This window comes from Mustela erminea, chromosome 1 (genome assembly GCF_009829155.1).
Source record: "Mustela erminea isolate mMusErm1 chromosome 1, mMusErm1.Pri, whole genome shotgun sequence".
NCBI lineage: Eukaryota > Metazoa > Chordata > Mammalia > Carnivora > Mustelidae > Mustela > Mustela erminea.
In genome coordinates this window covers 26,248,321-26,263,086 of record NC_045614.1, presented here as the reverse complement: position 1 = coordinate 26,263,086, position 14,766 = coordinate 26,248,321, and the positions used below count along the sequence as shown (strand labels likewise).

Below are 14,766 nucleotides of genomic sequence, written 5' to 3'. Positions count from 1 at the left end.
CTGTTTCCTTTGTTGTGCAAAAGCTTTTGATCTTGATAAAGTCCCAATACTTCATTTTTTGCCCTTGCTTCCCTTGCCTTTGGTGATGTTTCTAGGAAGAAGTTGCTGTGGCTGAGGTCGAAGAGGTTGCTGCCTGTGTTCTCCTCAAGGATTTTGATGGATTCCTGTCTCACATTGAGGTCTTTCATCCATTTTTAGTCTATTTTTGTGTGTTGTGTAATGAAATGGTCCAGTTTCATTCTTTTGCATGTGGCTGTCCAGTTTTCCCAACACCATTTGTTGAAGAGACTGTCTTTTTTCCATTGGGCATTATTTCCTGCTTTGTCGAAGATTAGTTGACCATAGAGTTGAGGGTCCATTTCTGGGCTCTCTATTCTGTTCCATCGATCTATGTGCCTGTTTTTGTGCCGGAACCATACTGTCTTGATGATGACAGCTTTGTAATAGAGCTTGAAGTCTGGAATTGTGATGCCCCCAGATTTGGTTTTCTTTTTCAACATTCTTCTGGCTATTTGAGGTCTTATCTGGTTCTGTACAAATTTTAGGACTATTTGTTCCAGTTCTTTGAAAAAGTTGAGGATATTTTGGTAGGTATTGCATTAAATGTGTAGATTGCTCTAGGTAGTATAGACATTTTATTAATATTTTTTCTTCCAGTCCAGGAGCAAGGAACATTTTTCCATTTCTTTGTGTCTTCCTCAATTTCTTTCTTTCTTTTTTTTTTAAGATTTTATTTATTTGTCAGAGAGAGAGAGGGAGAGAGAGCGAGCACAGGCACAAGGCAGACAGAAACAGAGGGAGAAGCAGGCTCCCCGGTGATCAAGGAGCCTGATGCGGGACTCGATCCCAGGACGCTGGGATCATGACCTGAGCCGAAGGCAGCTGCTTAACCAACTGAGCTACTCAGGCGTCCCCTTCCTCAATTTCTTTCATGAGTATTCTATAGTGTTCTGAGTACAGATCCTTTGCCTCTTTGGTTATGTTTATTCCTATGTGTCTTATGGTTTGGGGCACAGTTATAAATGGGATCTACTTCTTAATTTATCTCTTCTGTCTTGCTGTTGGTGTATAGAAATGCACCTGATTTCTGTGCATTGATTTTATATCCTGACACTTTATTGAATTCCTGTGTGAGTTTTAGCAGTTTTGGAGTGGAGTCTTTTGGGTTTTCTACATAAAGTAGGATATTATCTGCAAGAATGAGAGTTTGACTTCTTTGCTGATTTGGATGCCTTTTATTTCTTTTTGTTGTCTGATTGCTGAGGCTAGGACTTCAAGTACTATGTTGAATAGCAGTGGTGATAGTGGACATCCCATCCCTGCTGTGTTCCTTACTTAAGGGAAAAGCTCTCAATTTTTCCCCATTGAGAATGATATTCACTGTGGGTTTTTCATAGATGGCTTTGATGATATTGAGGTATATACCCTCTAACCCTACACTTTGAAGAGTTTTGATCAAGAAAGGATGCTGTACTTTGTCAAATGATTTTTCAGCATCAACAGAGAGTATCATATGGTTCTTGTTCTTTCTTTTATGAATGTATCGTATCACATTGACTGATTTACAGATGTTGAACCAACCTTGCAGCCCAGGAATAAATCCCACATGGTCGTGGTGAATAATTCTTTTAATGCACTGTTGGATCCTATTGGCTAGTATTTTGGTGAGAATTTTTGTGTCTGTGTTGATCAAGGATATTGGTCTGTAATTCTCCTTTTTGACGGGGTCTTTGGTTTTGGGATCAAGATAATGCTGGCCTCATAAAGTGAATTTGGAAGTTTTCTTTCTATTTCTATTTTTTTGAACAGTTTCAGGAGAATAGGTATTACTTCTTCTTTAAATGTTTGGTAGAATTCCCCTGGCAAGCTGTCTGGCCCTGGGCTCTTGTTTGTTGGGAGATTTTTGATGACTGCTTCAATCTTCTTAGTGGTTGTAGGTCTGTTAAGGTTTTCTTTTCCTTCCTGGTTCAGTTTTGGTAGTTTGTATGTCTCTAGGAATGCATCCATTTCTTCCAGATTGTCAAATTTGCTGGTGTATATTTGCTCATAAAATGTTCTTATAGTTGTTTATATTTCTTTGGTGTTGGTTGTGATCTCTCCTCTTTCATTCATGATTGGGTCCTTTCTCTTTTCTTTTTGATGCATCTGGCCAGGGATTTAGCAATCTTATTGATTCTTTCAAAGAACCAGCTTCTAGTTGCTTTGTTGTTTGATCTGTTCTACTGTTCGTTTGGTTTCTGTTTCATTGATTTCTGCTCTGATCTTTATGATTTCTCTTCTCCTGCTGGATTTGGGCTTTCTTTGCTGTTCTTTCTCCAGGTCCTTTAGGTTAGGGTTAGGCTGTGTACTTGAGACTTGTCTTATTTCTTGAGAAAGGCTTATATTGCTATATACTTTCCCCTCAGGACTACCTTTACTGTGTCCCAAAGATTTTGAACAGTTGTGTTTTCATTTTCATTTGTTTCCATGAATTTTTAAAATTCTTCTTTAATTTCTTGGTTGACCCATTTATTCTTTAGTAGGATGCTCTTTGCCCTCTTGTATTTGAGTCCTTTCCAACTTTCCTCTTGTGATTGAGTTCCAGTTTCAAAGCATTGTGGCCTGAAAATATGCAAGGAACGATCCAAGTCTTTTGGTACTGGTTGAGACCTGATTTGTGACCCAGTATGTGATCTATTCTGGTGAATGTTCCATGTGCACTCAAGAAGAATGTGTGTTCTGTTGCTTTAGGATATCTGTAATGTCCCTCTGGTCTAGTGTGTCATTTAAAGCCTTTATTTCCTTATTGATCTTTTGCTTTAATGATCTGTCCATTTCAGTGATGTAGTCTTAAAGTCCCCTACTATTATTGTGTTATTTTGATGTGTTTCTTTGATTTTGTTATTAATTAGTTTATATAATTGGCGGCTCCATGTTAGGGGCATAGATATTTGAAACTTTTAGATCTTCTTGTTGGACAGACCCTTTAAGTATAATGTGGTGTCCTTCCTCATCTCTTATTATAGTCTTTGGCTGAAAATCTAATTTATCTGATATAAGGATTGCCACCCCAGCTTTCTTTTGATATCTAGCGTGGTAAGTTGTTTTCTACACTTTAAATGTGGAGGTGTCTTTGGGTCTAAAATGAGTTTCTTGTAGACAGCATATCGATGGGTGGTCTTGTTTTTTTTTTTTTAATTTATTTTCAGAGAGAGAGAGGGAGAGAGAAAGCACACAAGTGGCAAGTAGAGGCAGAGAGAGAAGCAGTCTTCCCGCTGAGCAAGGAACCCAATGCGGGACTCGATCACAGGACCCCAGGACTATGACCCAAGCTGAAGGCAGCGGCTCAACCCACCAAGCCACCCAGGCATCCCTTATTTTTTTTAATCCATTCTGATACTCTGTGTCTTTTTTTTTTAAATAAAGATTTTATTTATTTATTTGACAGAGAGAGAGATCACAAGTAGGCAGAGAGGCAGGCAGAGAGAAAGAGAGAGAGAGAGAGAGAGAGAGAGAGAAGCAGGCTCCCCGCTGAGCAAAGAGCCCGATGTGGGGCTCGATCCCAGGACACTGAGATCATGACCTGAGCCGAAGGCAGCGGCTTAATCCACTGAGCCACCCAGGCACCCCCCCACTCTGTGTCTTTTGATTGGGGCATTTAGCTCATTACATTCAGAGTAACTTGAAAGATATGAATTTAGTGCCATCGTATTGCCTGTAAGGTGACTGTTAGTGTATATTGTCTCTGTTCCTTTCTGGTCTGTTACTTTTAGGCTCTCTTTTTGCTTAGAGGACCCCTTTCAATATTTCCTGTAGGGCTGGCTTGGTGTTTGCAAATTCTTTAAATTTTTGTTTGTCTGGAAGCTTTTTTTTTTTTTTTAAGTTTTTTATTTATTTATTTGACAGATCACAAGTAGGCAGAGAGGCAGGCAGAGAGAGAGGAGGAAGCAGGCTCCCTGCTGAGCAGAGAGCCCGATGTGGGGCTCGATCCCAGGACCCTGGGATCATGACCCGAGCCGAAGGCAGAGGCTTTAACCCACTGAGCCACCCAGGCGCCTGTCTGGAAGCTTTTTATCTCTCCTTCTATTTTCAGTGACAGCCTAGCTGGATGTAGTATTTTTGGCCTCGTATTTTTCTTGTTTAGTGCTCTGAATATATCATGCCAGTCCTTTCTGGCCTGCCAGGTCTCTGTGAATAGGTCTGATGCCAGTCTAATATTTCTACCATTGTATGTTTCAGACCTCTTGTCCCAAGCTGCTTTCAGGATTTTCTCTTTGTCACTAAAACTTGTAAGTTTTACTATTAGATAATGGGGTATAGACTTATTTTTATTGCTTTTGAGGGGGGTTCTCTGTGCCTCCTGGATTTTGATGCTTGTTCCCTTTGCCATATTAGGGAAATTCTCTGCTATAATTTGATCCAATGTACCTTCTGCCCCTCTTTCTCTTTTTGTTCTGGGATCCCAATTATTCTAATATCGTTTCATCTTATTGTATCACTTATCTCTTGAATTCTGCCCTCATGATCCAGTCAGTGTTTGTCTCTGTTTTGCTCAGCTTCTTTACTCTCTGTTATTTGGTCTTTTATATCACTCATTCTCTCTTCTGCCTCATTTATCCTAGCAATAAGAGCCTTCATTTTTGATTGCACCTCATTAATAGGTTTTTTATTTCAACTTGATTAAATTTTAGTTATTTCTCCAGAAAGGGATTTTATTTATCCAGAAAGGGATTTTCTAATATCTTCCATGCTTTTTTCAAGTCCAGCTAGCACCTTGATAATCGTCATTCTGAACTCTGGTTCTGACATATTACTAATGTTCATATTGATTAGATCCCTAGGCGTTGGTACTGCCTCTTGTTCTTTTTTTTTGTGTTGAGTTTTTCTGCCTTTTCATTTTATCCAGATTAGAATAGATGAATGAGAGAACAAAATACTAAAAGGGTAGAAAATACCCCAGAAAAATATATGCTAACCACATCAGAAGAGACCCAAAACTGGGGGGAAAAGCTAGGGGAACCCAGAGGGAGAAGATGGGGGTAAAATTTAAAAAATAAATATATATATATTAGACTGGTGAACAGAACAGAGCGACTTACTTGATTTTGGGTGCAGTCTGTTCTCTTAGAAGAAACTACCTCCCAAAATTTAAATAAAGAAAAACATATATATACACAAATATAAGTGTGAACACGATGAAGGAATGAGACCTGACTGAAAAGATGAAGATTTAAAAAGATTCTAAAAAGGGAATTAATAAGATAAGTTGGTTGGAAAAGGAAAAAAAAAAGAGGAGAGAATATGTTCAGGCTGGAGACTAGAACAAAGCCATGTGTTAGATTTAGGGTATATTTTGATCTATTAGAAGAAATTGAATCCCAAATTTTTATTATTTTTTATTTTTTATTTTTTATTTTTTTTTTTAAAGATTTTATTTATTTATTTGTTAGAGACAGAGGGAGAGAGAGCAAGCGAGCACAGGCAGACAAAGAGGCAGGCAGAGGCAGAGGGAGAAGCAGGCTCCCTGCCGAGCAAGGAGCCTGATGTGGGACTCGATCCCAGGACCCTGGGATCATGACCTGAGCCGAAGGCAGCTGCTTAACCAACTGAGCCACCCAGGCGTCCCGAATCCCAAATTTTTAAAGAAAAAAACCTATATATCTAAAAAATTAAGGTTAAATACAATGAAGGGATAAAATATGAGTATAACAATGAAAAATTTAAAAGATTTTTTTTTAAAGATTTTATTTATTTATTTGACAGAGAGATCACAAGTAGGCAGAGAGGCAGGCAGAGAGAGAGGAGGAAGCAGGCTCCCTGCTGAGCAGAGAGCCCGATGCGGGACTCGATCCCAGGACCCTGAGATCATGACCTGAGCCAAAGGCAGTGGCTTAACCCACTGAGCCACCCAGGCGCCCTAAAAGATTTTTTTAAAAAGGCATTGATACAATAAAATAGCTAAAAAACATTAAAATAGGAAAGAGGTAAAGTTAAAAAATAGAACAAGAAAAAAAAATTAAAAAAATTTAACATTGAAAGACTAAACAATCATAGGAAAAAAGCCATGAATTCTATGTGTTGCTTTCCCCTAGCTCTGGAGTTCCACAGTTCTCATTGATAAACTTGGTCTTGGCTGGATGTTCTTTCTGATCTTCTGGGGGAGGGGCTTGTTGTAGTGATTCTCAAGTGTTTTTGCCCATGGCAAAATTGCACCACCCTTGCCAGAGACCATGCTAAGTAATCTGCTCGGGTTCACTCTTGGTAGCTTTTGTTCCCTGAACACTTTCCATACAGCTTTGGAGGATGAGAATGAAAATGGCGACCTCCCAATCTCCAGTCCCATAGGAGCCAAGAGCTCGAGGCCCAACTCCTCCATGTGCCCTCAGAGAAAAGCAGTCAATCCCTCTGGTCTCCCTGGTCTCTGGATACATTCCGTGCTCACATGGCCTGTGACCAAGTGTTTCTATCTTTGGTGCACAGCCCCATTTGGAGTCTTCAAACCCAGCAGATTCCTGCCATGTTTTCCCCACTGCTCCTCCTGGAGAAATAAGGGGGGAGGTCTCTCCCGATCTGCTACTTGTGGGGTCCCTGCTTGAAGAGCAGTCGCCCAACTGTGCCTCGGGTCATAGTTTAAGGTCATCCCAAGCTGAGAGCCCACTCCTCAGCTCCATCTCGGTAGCCAGCTTCCCTGCTCTGATACCTGGGAGATCTGCCACATTCGCTGGGAGATCTGCCACATTCGGACACCCCCAGTCTTTCTGTCCTGTGGATCTGAGACCACACTGTCCCTGCGAGGGCTCCACCCCCTGCTTAGCCTCTGGAGTGATGTCCCTCAGTGGAGTGGACTTCTAAAAGTTCTGATTTTGTGCTCTACTGCTCTCTCACTTGCCAGGAGTTGGCCCCTGCCCCTGTGGTCTATCTTCCTATCGTTTCAGATTCATTTCTCTGCACATTCTACCTTTAGGAAAGTGGTCGATTTTCTGTTTCTTGAATTGCTGCTCTTCTCTTCTATCTCCTGTTCAGTTTGTAGGTGTTCAGAATGATCTGATAACTATCTAGCTGAACTCCTGGGACCTGATGATATTTCAGTCTCCTACTCCTCTGCCATCTTACTTCCTCCCCTGTTTTTTTTTTTTTTAAGTTCAATTAACCAGTGCATAGTACATCATTAGTTTTTGACGTAATGTTCAATAATTCATTAGTTGATAAAGAATTCTTGAATATCTCTTCTGTAAGTATAGTTGAAAAGATGTTCAAATCGTAATATTTTATTATGATGATGATTATTTAAGTAAACTCTGCCCCCAGTGAGGGGCTTGAATTCATGAGCCCAAGGTCAAGAGTCACATGCTTCACTGACTCATTCGGGCACCTCCAAATTGTAATTTTTTCCCAAATATTTAATTAATTTATTTATTTGAGAGAGTGAGAAAGAGGTCCAGTATGAGGAGGAGAGGGAGAAGCATGCTCCTGAAAGCAGGGAGCCTGATGTGGGGCACAATCCCAGGACCCTGGGATCATCACCTGAACAAAGGGCAGATGCTTTAACTGACAGAGCCACCCAGGCACCCCCTGTAATTTTTTTTTTAAAGATTTTATTTATTTATTTGACAGAAAGAGAGATCACAAGTGTACGGAGAGGCAGGCAGAAAGGGAGAGATAGAGGGAATCAGGCTCCTTGCTGAGTCCCGCATCGGGACTCGATCCCAGGACCCTGAGATCATGACCTGAGCCGAAGGCAGTGGCTTAATCCACTGAGACAGCCAGGCGCCCTGCTCCCTGTAATGTTTTAATAATATATCTTAATGTTGTTTTCAAGAGAGTCAAACATTTTTTATAACTATAAATAGTTTAACTATAAATAATTTTTTAAACTATAATCCAGAATTGATGGAGCCAAAAGAAGTTTAGATCGAACACTGGATAAAAGAATACCTCCAATACCAGAGCCAGATTATCCTCCAACTGTAAGTTTAGGTTGTCTTTTTAAAAAGCTTATCCTTACATAATTTTGATTTGTAATTATTTTATGTTGATCACAACATAACTAGTATTATTAAGAGAGTAATACATATACATAATACATACACTTAAATCACTTACAATTTTTTTCTCCCTGATTTAATTATGTCTTATTTGTTTGCTTTTGACAGATGACCAGTGAAATTAAAAAGAAAGGAGTGAGTTCATTTTTTTAATATTCCTTATTTTGAAAATGTTCAAAGAAATTATGACAAAATAACTTCTTCTAAGTCTACCTGCTAATGACATCCATTCTAGAAGAGGAAGAAATTTAGAAACTGAGATTTTCATTTTCTGTGCCAGAAGGAACAAGCATGTCATGGATGACAATATGGGTTCTAAGAGTTATATTTTTGTTGCCATTTGTTATTTGAGAATTAGTAGTAAATGTTTTAGTTCTTATTCCAGAAACTGGAAAAATAATTTAAACTTGCCATTTTAAAGGAAATACATTTTGCTTTTCACTGTTCTAATATTGATATAATAATGCTTGCTTATTGAGATATAATATGCTTGCTTATTAGAATCTAGGGTTCTAACCCCATGCTAGGTGCTAGATTTAAAAAAAAAAAGGCACTAACTGCATGGATGACAACATGGGGCTGTGGTGTGATTGGTGGGAAGATATGACACATAACATTTATTTCACAACATAAGGTGTGGAAACCTATGGAGCTCGCTACACAAAAATGAAATTCATGTGGCATGTTCCCAGATGAGCGTACAGCCTTTCCAAGTCTCTTCAAGTTCCCTTTGGGGATAGAGAGCTCTGGTTACATCCCTGTACTGAGGATCTATGGAAGAGCCCAATTTCAGCTACTCCAAGTTTTCTCTTTTTCTTTTCCTTCCTTCCTTTTCTTTTCTCTTCTTTTCTTTTCTTTCTATCGGTCTTCCCTCCCTCTCTCCTTCTCTTTCTATCTATCCTTCTCCCTCCCTCCTCCCCTCTCCTTCTCTTCCCCTCCCTCTTCCTTCCTTCCTTCTTTCCTTCCTCTCTCTCTCCCTCCCTCCCTCCCTCCCTCTCCCTTCCTGTCTTCCCCTCCCTCCCTCTCTCCCTCTCTCCCTCCCTCCCAACCTTTATGGAGACTTTGTGTTTTGCCTCTTTACTAGATACAACAACTGATACAAAGCATTCAGGAACATTTAACATGAGACTGGGTGAATTGCAGGGCATATTTGTGTGTATGTCCTTAGCATCCTCACTCTTCATCCACAGTTTTTACTTTCTACTGTCTTACAGTCTAAAATAGGTAGCCAGGCATGAAACAGTAATTCACTTCTGAACCCCCTGCTTTCACGTTCCTACTTGCAATTTGTGAGTGTTTCTTTCCCATGATCTCACTACAGAATGTGAGGGTCATATTTTTATTTTCTTTTTATCCGTCTGATAAGTTACAAATGGTATCTCAGGGTAGTTTAAGTATGCTTTCTTTTAATTATGATAGGAGTAGGTATTTTTCATTAATTAAGAACCATTTAAAAAAAAAGAACCATTTTCATAACATTTTTATTGCAGAATGTTGGCTCATATTTTCTTCCCGTTTTTCTCTTGGATTTTGGTCTTATTTTCCCTGAAATTAAAATCTGGTAAAATACACACAACATAAAGTTTATCATCTTAACTATTTTTAAAAAAATATTTTCTTTATTTATTTGAAAGAGAGAGAGAGGATGCAGAAGCAGGGGGAGGGATAAAGGAAGAAGGTAAGAGATAATCTCAGCAGATTCTGTGCTGAGCTTGATCAATAACCCTGAGATCATGACCTGAGCCAAAACCAAGAGTTGGGTGATCAACTGACAAGCCACCCAGACGTCCCCATCTTAACCATTTTTAAGTGTATGGCTCAGTGGTGTTTTTTCACATAGTTGTGTATCTCCAGAACCTTTCCTCTTGTAAAAGTGAAACTTTGTACTCACTAAACAACTCCGCATTTCTCTCTTCCCTCAGGCCCTGGCAACTACCATTCTATTGTCTGTTTCTATGAATCAGACTACCCTAGATACCTCATATAAGTGGAGTTATATAATATTTGTTTTTTTGTCATTGGCTTATTTCATTGAGCATAATGTCCTCAAATTTCATCTATCCCTTACATTTTAAAACATTCTTTATACTTGGAGATATATGTTGCAAATATTTTGTCCCAGATTGCCAGTTGTCTTTTGGTCATTTTTATTGTGACTTGTTTTGCCATGAAAATATTTTAATTTTTATGTAGTCAGAATTTGTCAGTCATTTTTTCTTTTTTGTATCTGGAACTTAAATCATACCTAGTAAGTTTTCCTCTACCTTCAATTACAGCAGAATTTATCCATTTTTTGTCCTTGTGTAGTTTTTATCATTTAATTAAAATTCTTGATATATTTAGAATTTGCTCTTGTGTATGGTGGAAGGTATGAATTAAATTTCTCTTTTTCCAAATGGCTATCCAGTTGTCCAGAAGTATTTTTTAAAATCTTCATCTTTGTTCTGCTGATTTGATATACCACATTTGTCATATGCTATATTTTCCTACATACTGGGCCTGTTTCCCGACTTTCTTTTTTTCCCCACTAGTTTGTCTATCCAGGCTCCTATACCACACTGTTTTAATTAGAGAGACTTTATAATATGTTTTAATGTTTCCTAAGGCTAGTTCTCCCTTGTAGATATTCTTTCTCAGGAATTTCTTGGCTATTATCACATGTTTATTTTTCCACATGAACTTGAGACTCAGTGTGTCTAGTTCTATAAGCATGTATGCAGGTATTTTTCTTGGGGTTACATTAAATTAATTTTGAGACAAACTGAAATTTTCATGTTAAAATATCTTTACCAAGATTAAGTGTTATCTTTCTGTTTGTTCTTGTCTATTTTTGTTGGATTACTTATTGTTATGGGAGAATTTATAAAATTATGCTGCTATTATACCAGAATATATTCTCCAAGAGAGCAGGAGCTTTGTTTTGTTTCCTGGAAGAGTAGATATTTATTGGATTAATATTTGTTGAATGGAGGAATAATAAATTAAACAAAGGGTCTTTGTTTTGCCTTGAGAAAATGGAAAGTATACAGAGAACATTAATTTGGCAAGAATTCATAAAAAAATAAAGAGTAATATAAAATGGTTTCTTTGAAAAGCCAAAGCAAAATGTTTTCCTGCCCAGACACCTGACTTCCAGTGAATTTATAGTTCATACATGAGGGCTCCAGAGAGCATGATTTATTCTTCCAGGTATGAAAAGCTGAGGGATTGCATTTTGTACCTAGTTCCCTCATCTATATTCATCTATAAAGCTCCTTTTATGAAGTATATGATATGTTACCTGCTAGAAATCCATTTTGGCTGCCACTACGTAGGGTCCAGTGGGAAGAACCTCTAGTCTTGCCACCCTGCCTTCACTTCCTTGGCAGGGCTCTCTCCTCCAGCCCTGACTGCTTTCATCCAGGGTGCAGAGTGGTTGTGATCACAGGTTAGCCATGGAACCATGACATGAAATGCAGGGACACCAGCTTGTGTTGTTGATGTCCATCAGAAGTGGAGGTCCAAATTGCTTAGAGCCCTTTGCCCAACATAAATGTTCTAAATAATCCCTTTCTCCTCTTCCTAATTCCTGTTACTCTCTAGATTTCCCTATTTGAAACCTTTGAGGCTATGAACTTCTGTTTGTTCTACTACCCCAGGCTCTCCATTCCCTTCAGTCCCCTCTCTTCGTCTCCAGGAAACCAGGGTCCTTTCCTGCTTGAGGCTCTGGTTTGCCTAAATCAATTTGTTTTTGTAATTATCTCATACTATCCTGGAGGTAACCAGTTAGTTCTTACTCTATGCTCATGGCTCCCTCCAGATTAAATTGGTTCTGTTCTTGCCCCACCACTTGGGTATGCTGTATCGGAGGCCCTCTCTGTTTCTTCTGGTTTCATTTAGCTGTTACATTTCTGTTCTTATCCACACCCTATAGTCTTTTCTCCTCTTTCTTTTTTCTTAACCATTATTCTGTTCTCCTTTTAAACCACACACATATTGCCCATAAGAAGGTCATATTTTTTCCCTAGATGAGACATTATTTATTTTTTGTTTTACAATACTGTATTCCCATTCAGAAAGTCCCAGCAAGCTTGCATGTTAAACTCAGAGTACACTCTTAAATATTAAAGACAACCTAATTCATTTATATTGTATGTTTAAGATACTGATGGATTTGCATTTATATGTATTTTAATACAGAAAACCTTAGGCTTCAACCCTGGTTTGAGTGAAGGGATTATCACAAGATTAGTTTTCTCAAGTGTAACATGCAGATTGGGGAGGGGAACCACCTTGGTAATATTTTAAAATAATCAGTTTGATTAAATATTCTAAAATATTTAATAATATTCACCCATAATTTATTGTGTTGTTTCCTGTCATGCTTGATTGTTTTATCAATTGTGTACCTTTGTGCTAGGGTTCATAGTTGCCAATTTCTGACTGTTTAGTGGATTAATGCTAAATATTTCAATGTTTGAGTGGATAACACATGGCACACCCAGCTTCCTTAGCCCACTCTTTGGTCCCAATTTCTAATTCTTATTCATTCAATAAATATAAACTGAGCACTTAAAAAAAGGGCTTCTTTATAGGTCATACTTTTGGGTAAAGGTTTTTATTCTGAAAACATGTTATTTTTTCAGAATACTTCTATTCTGAAAAAAATGTTGTCTTGAATAGACAGAGCTCAGGAGTTACACTGAAATACTACACCATGAATCTTGGAACACTAAAAAAAAAATAAAATTAAGATGTTAAAAAAAAGAACACCTAATTTTTTCTTATTATATTCTCAGTTAAACTATATTTATATGAAGCAGTGTGTAGAAAGCAGTCCTATAGTACCTATTCAGCAGGAATGGCTGGATCACATGTTAATGCTGATACCTGAGTCTTTAAAGGAAGGGAAAGAAAGAGAAGAACTCATGAATAGTCTCATAAGTGAGGTGTCAAGTGACTTTGAAAACAGCATGAAGAGGTATCTGGGTAAGTAGCATTTAACACACATCAAGCTTCTTTGACTTTTATTCTCCACCCCTCCTATTCAAAAGTAGAAATATGAATAATAAATATCTATGTATTTAGCTATATGTATTTCTTAGATATTACTTTATTTTATTTTTTTAAAGATTTTTATTTATTTATTTGACAGACAGAGATCACAAGTAGGCAGAGAGGCAGGCAGAGAGAGGGGGAAGCAGGCTCCCTGATGAGCAGAGAGCCCGATGCGGAGCTCGATCCCAGGACCCTGGGATCATGACCTGAGCCGAAAGCAGAGGCTTTAACCCACTGAGCCACCCAGGCGCCCCCTTAGATATTATTTTAATTTAAAGTTTTATTTTGAGGGGTACGTGGTTGGCTCAGTCAGTAGACTGTGCAACTCTTGATTTTGGGGTTTTAGGTTCAAGCCCCACGTTGGGTGTAGAGATACCTTTTAAAAAAATGAAATCTACTTTAAAAAAAGTTTTTATTTTGAGCTTATTATCTGGTCAGAATCTTTGTAACTCAAGGGAACTTTGTGTAATTTTTATGTGCTTATTAGCTAATAACTTTTTGATTTTTCTCTTTGTCTTTATGGGTATAGTTATATTGTTTACAGAATTTTTTTTAAAGATTTTTATTTATTTATTTGACAGACAGATCACAAGTAGTCAGAGAGGCAGGCAGGAGAGAGAGGAGGAAGCAGGCTCCCTGCTGAGCAGAGAACCCGATGCAGGGCTCGATCCCAGGACCCTGAGATCATGACCTGAGCCGAAGGCAGAGGCTTTAACCCACTGAGCCACCCAGGCGCCCCTGATTACAGAATTATTAAAAATATTACTGTATTTAGGGAAGTTTATTAGAGATTTAACATTTGCAATTTTTATTGAAATAGGTTTTCTTTTCTTTTCTTTTTTTTAAAGATTTTACTCATTTGTCAGAGAGAGAGAGAGAGCACACAAGCAGGGGGAGTGGCAGGCAGAGGGAGAAGTACGCTCCCCCCTGAGCAAGGAGCTTTGTGAGGGACTCGATTCAAAGACCCTGGGATCATGACCCGAGCCAAAGGCAGATGCTCAACTGACTGAGCCACCCAGGTGTCCCTGGAATAAGTTTTTTTTTTTTTAAAGATTTTATTTATTTATTTGACAGGCAGAGGTCACAAGTAGGCAGAGAGGCAGGCAGAGAGAGAGGAGGAAGCAGGCTCTCTGCTGAGCAGAGAGCCCGATGTGGGGCTCCATCCCAGGACTCTGGGATCATGACCTGAGCCGAAAGCAGAGGCTTTAACCCACTGAGCCACCCAGGCGCCCCTGGAATAAGTTTTCTTAAGTGGCCTTTTAGTAGATAGAATGCAAAAAAGCCCCAAAACTTAAAGCTTTACTCTATCTGAATTCACACCCAAAATAATACCAAACTAGTACCAAGCACTTGATTTTTTTTCAAATAAAGGAATTTTTTCTTCTACTCATTTTAATGCTCAATAAACTATATTCTTCAATATCAAAAGTTATAAACTTTTGTTTGAGTAGGACTTGCAAAGTTTTCAATAAATATTAATACATATATGTATTTTAGTGAGGAGTGTTCTTGTGAAACCTCCAGTTAAATGGCTTGAAGATGAAGGAGGCCCTTTACCTAAATCCCCTGAGTGAGTAAATTATTATTATTAGTTAAAGATTTATTTATTTATTTTAGAGAGAGAGCAAAAGAGAGCACGCGCATGAGCAGAGGGAGAGGCGGGGGGCAGGGGAGAGAATGAATCCCAAGAGGACTCCCTGCCCAG

At 38.6% G+C, this 14,766-nt stretch overlaps 1 protein-coding gene across 8 annotated transcripts in view; it reads left to right on the top strand.

The window, feature by feature from the left end:
• DNAH12 (dynein axonemal heavy chain 12) overlaps window positions 1–14,766 on the top strand; it is a 230,699-nt gene that overhangs the window by 18,382 nt on the left and 197,551 nt on the right. For all 8 annotated transcript variants that reach the window (XM_032323076.1, XM_032323075.1, XM_032323060.1 and 5 more), the window contains 4 exons: window positions 7,865–7,946; window positions 8,133–8,159; window positions 12,803–12,992; window positions 14,559–14,631. In XM_032323076.1, coding sequence (XP_032178967.1) covers window positions 7,865–7,946; window positions 8,133–8,159; window positions 12,803–12,992; window positions 14,559–14,631 — 372 coding nt within the window. The remainder of the gene's footprint in view (window positions 1–7,864; window positions 7,947–8,132; window positions 8,160–12,802; window positions 12,993–14,558; window positions 14,632–14,766) is intronic.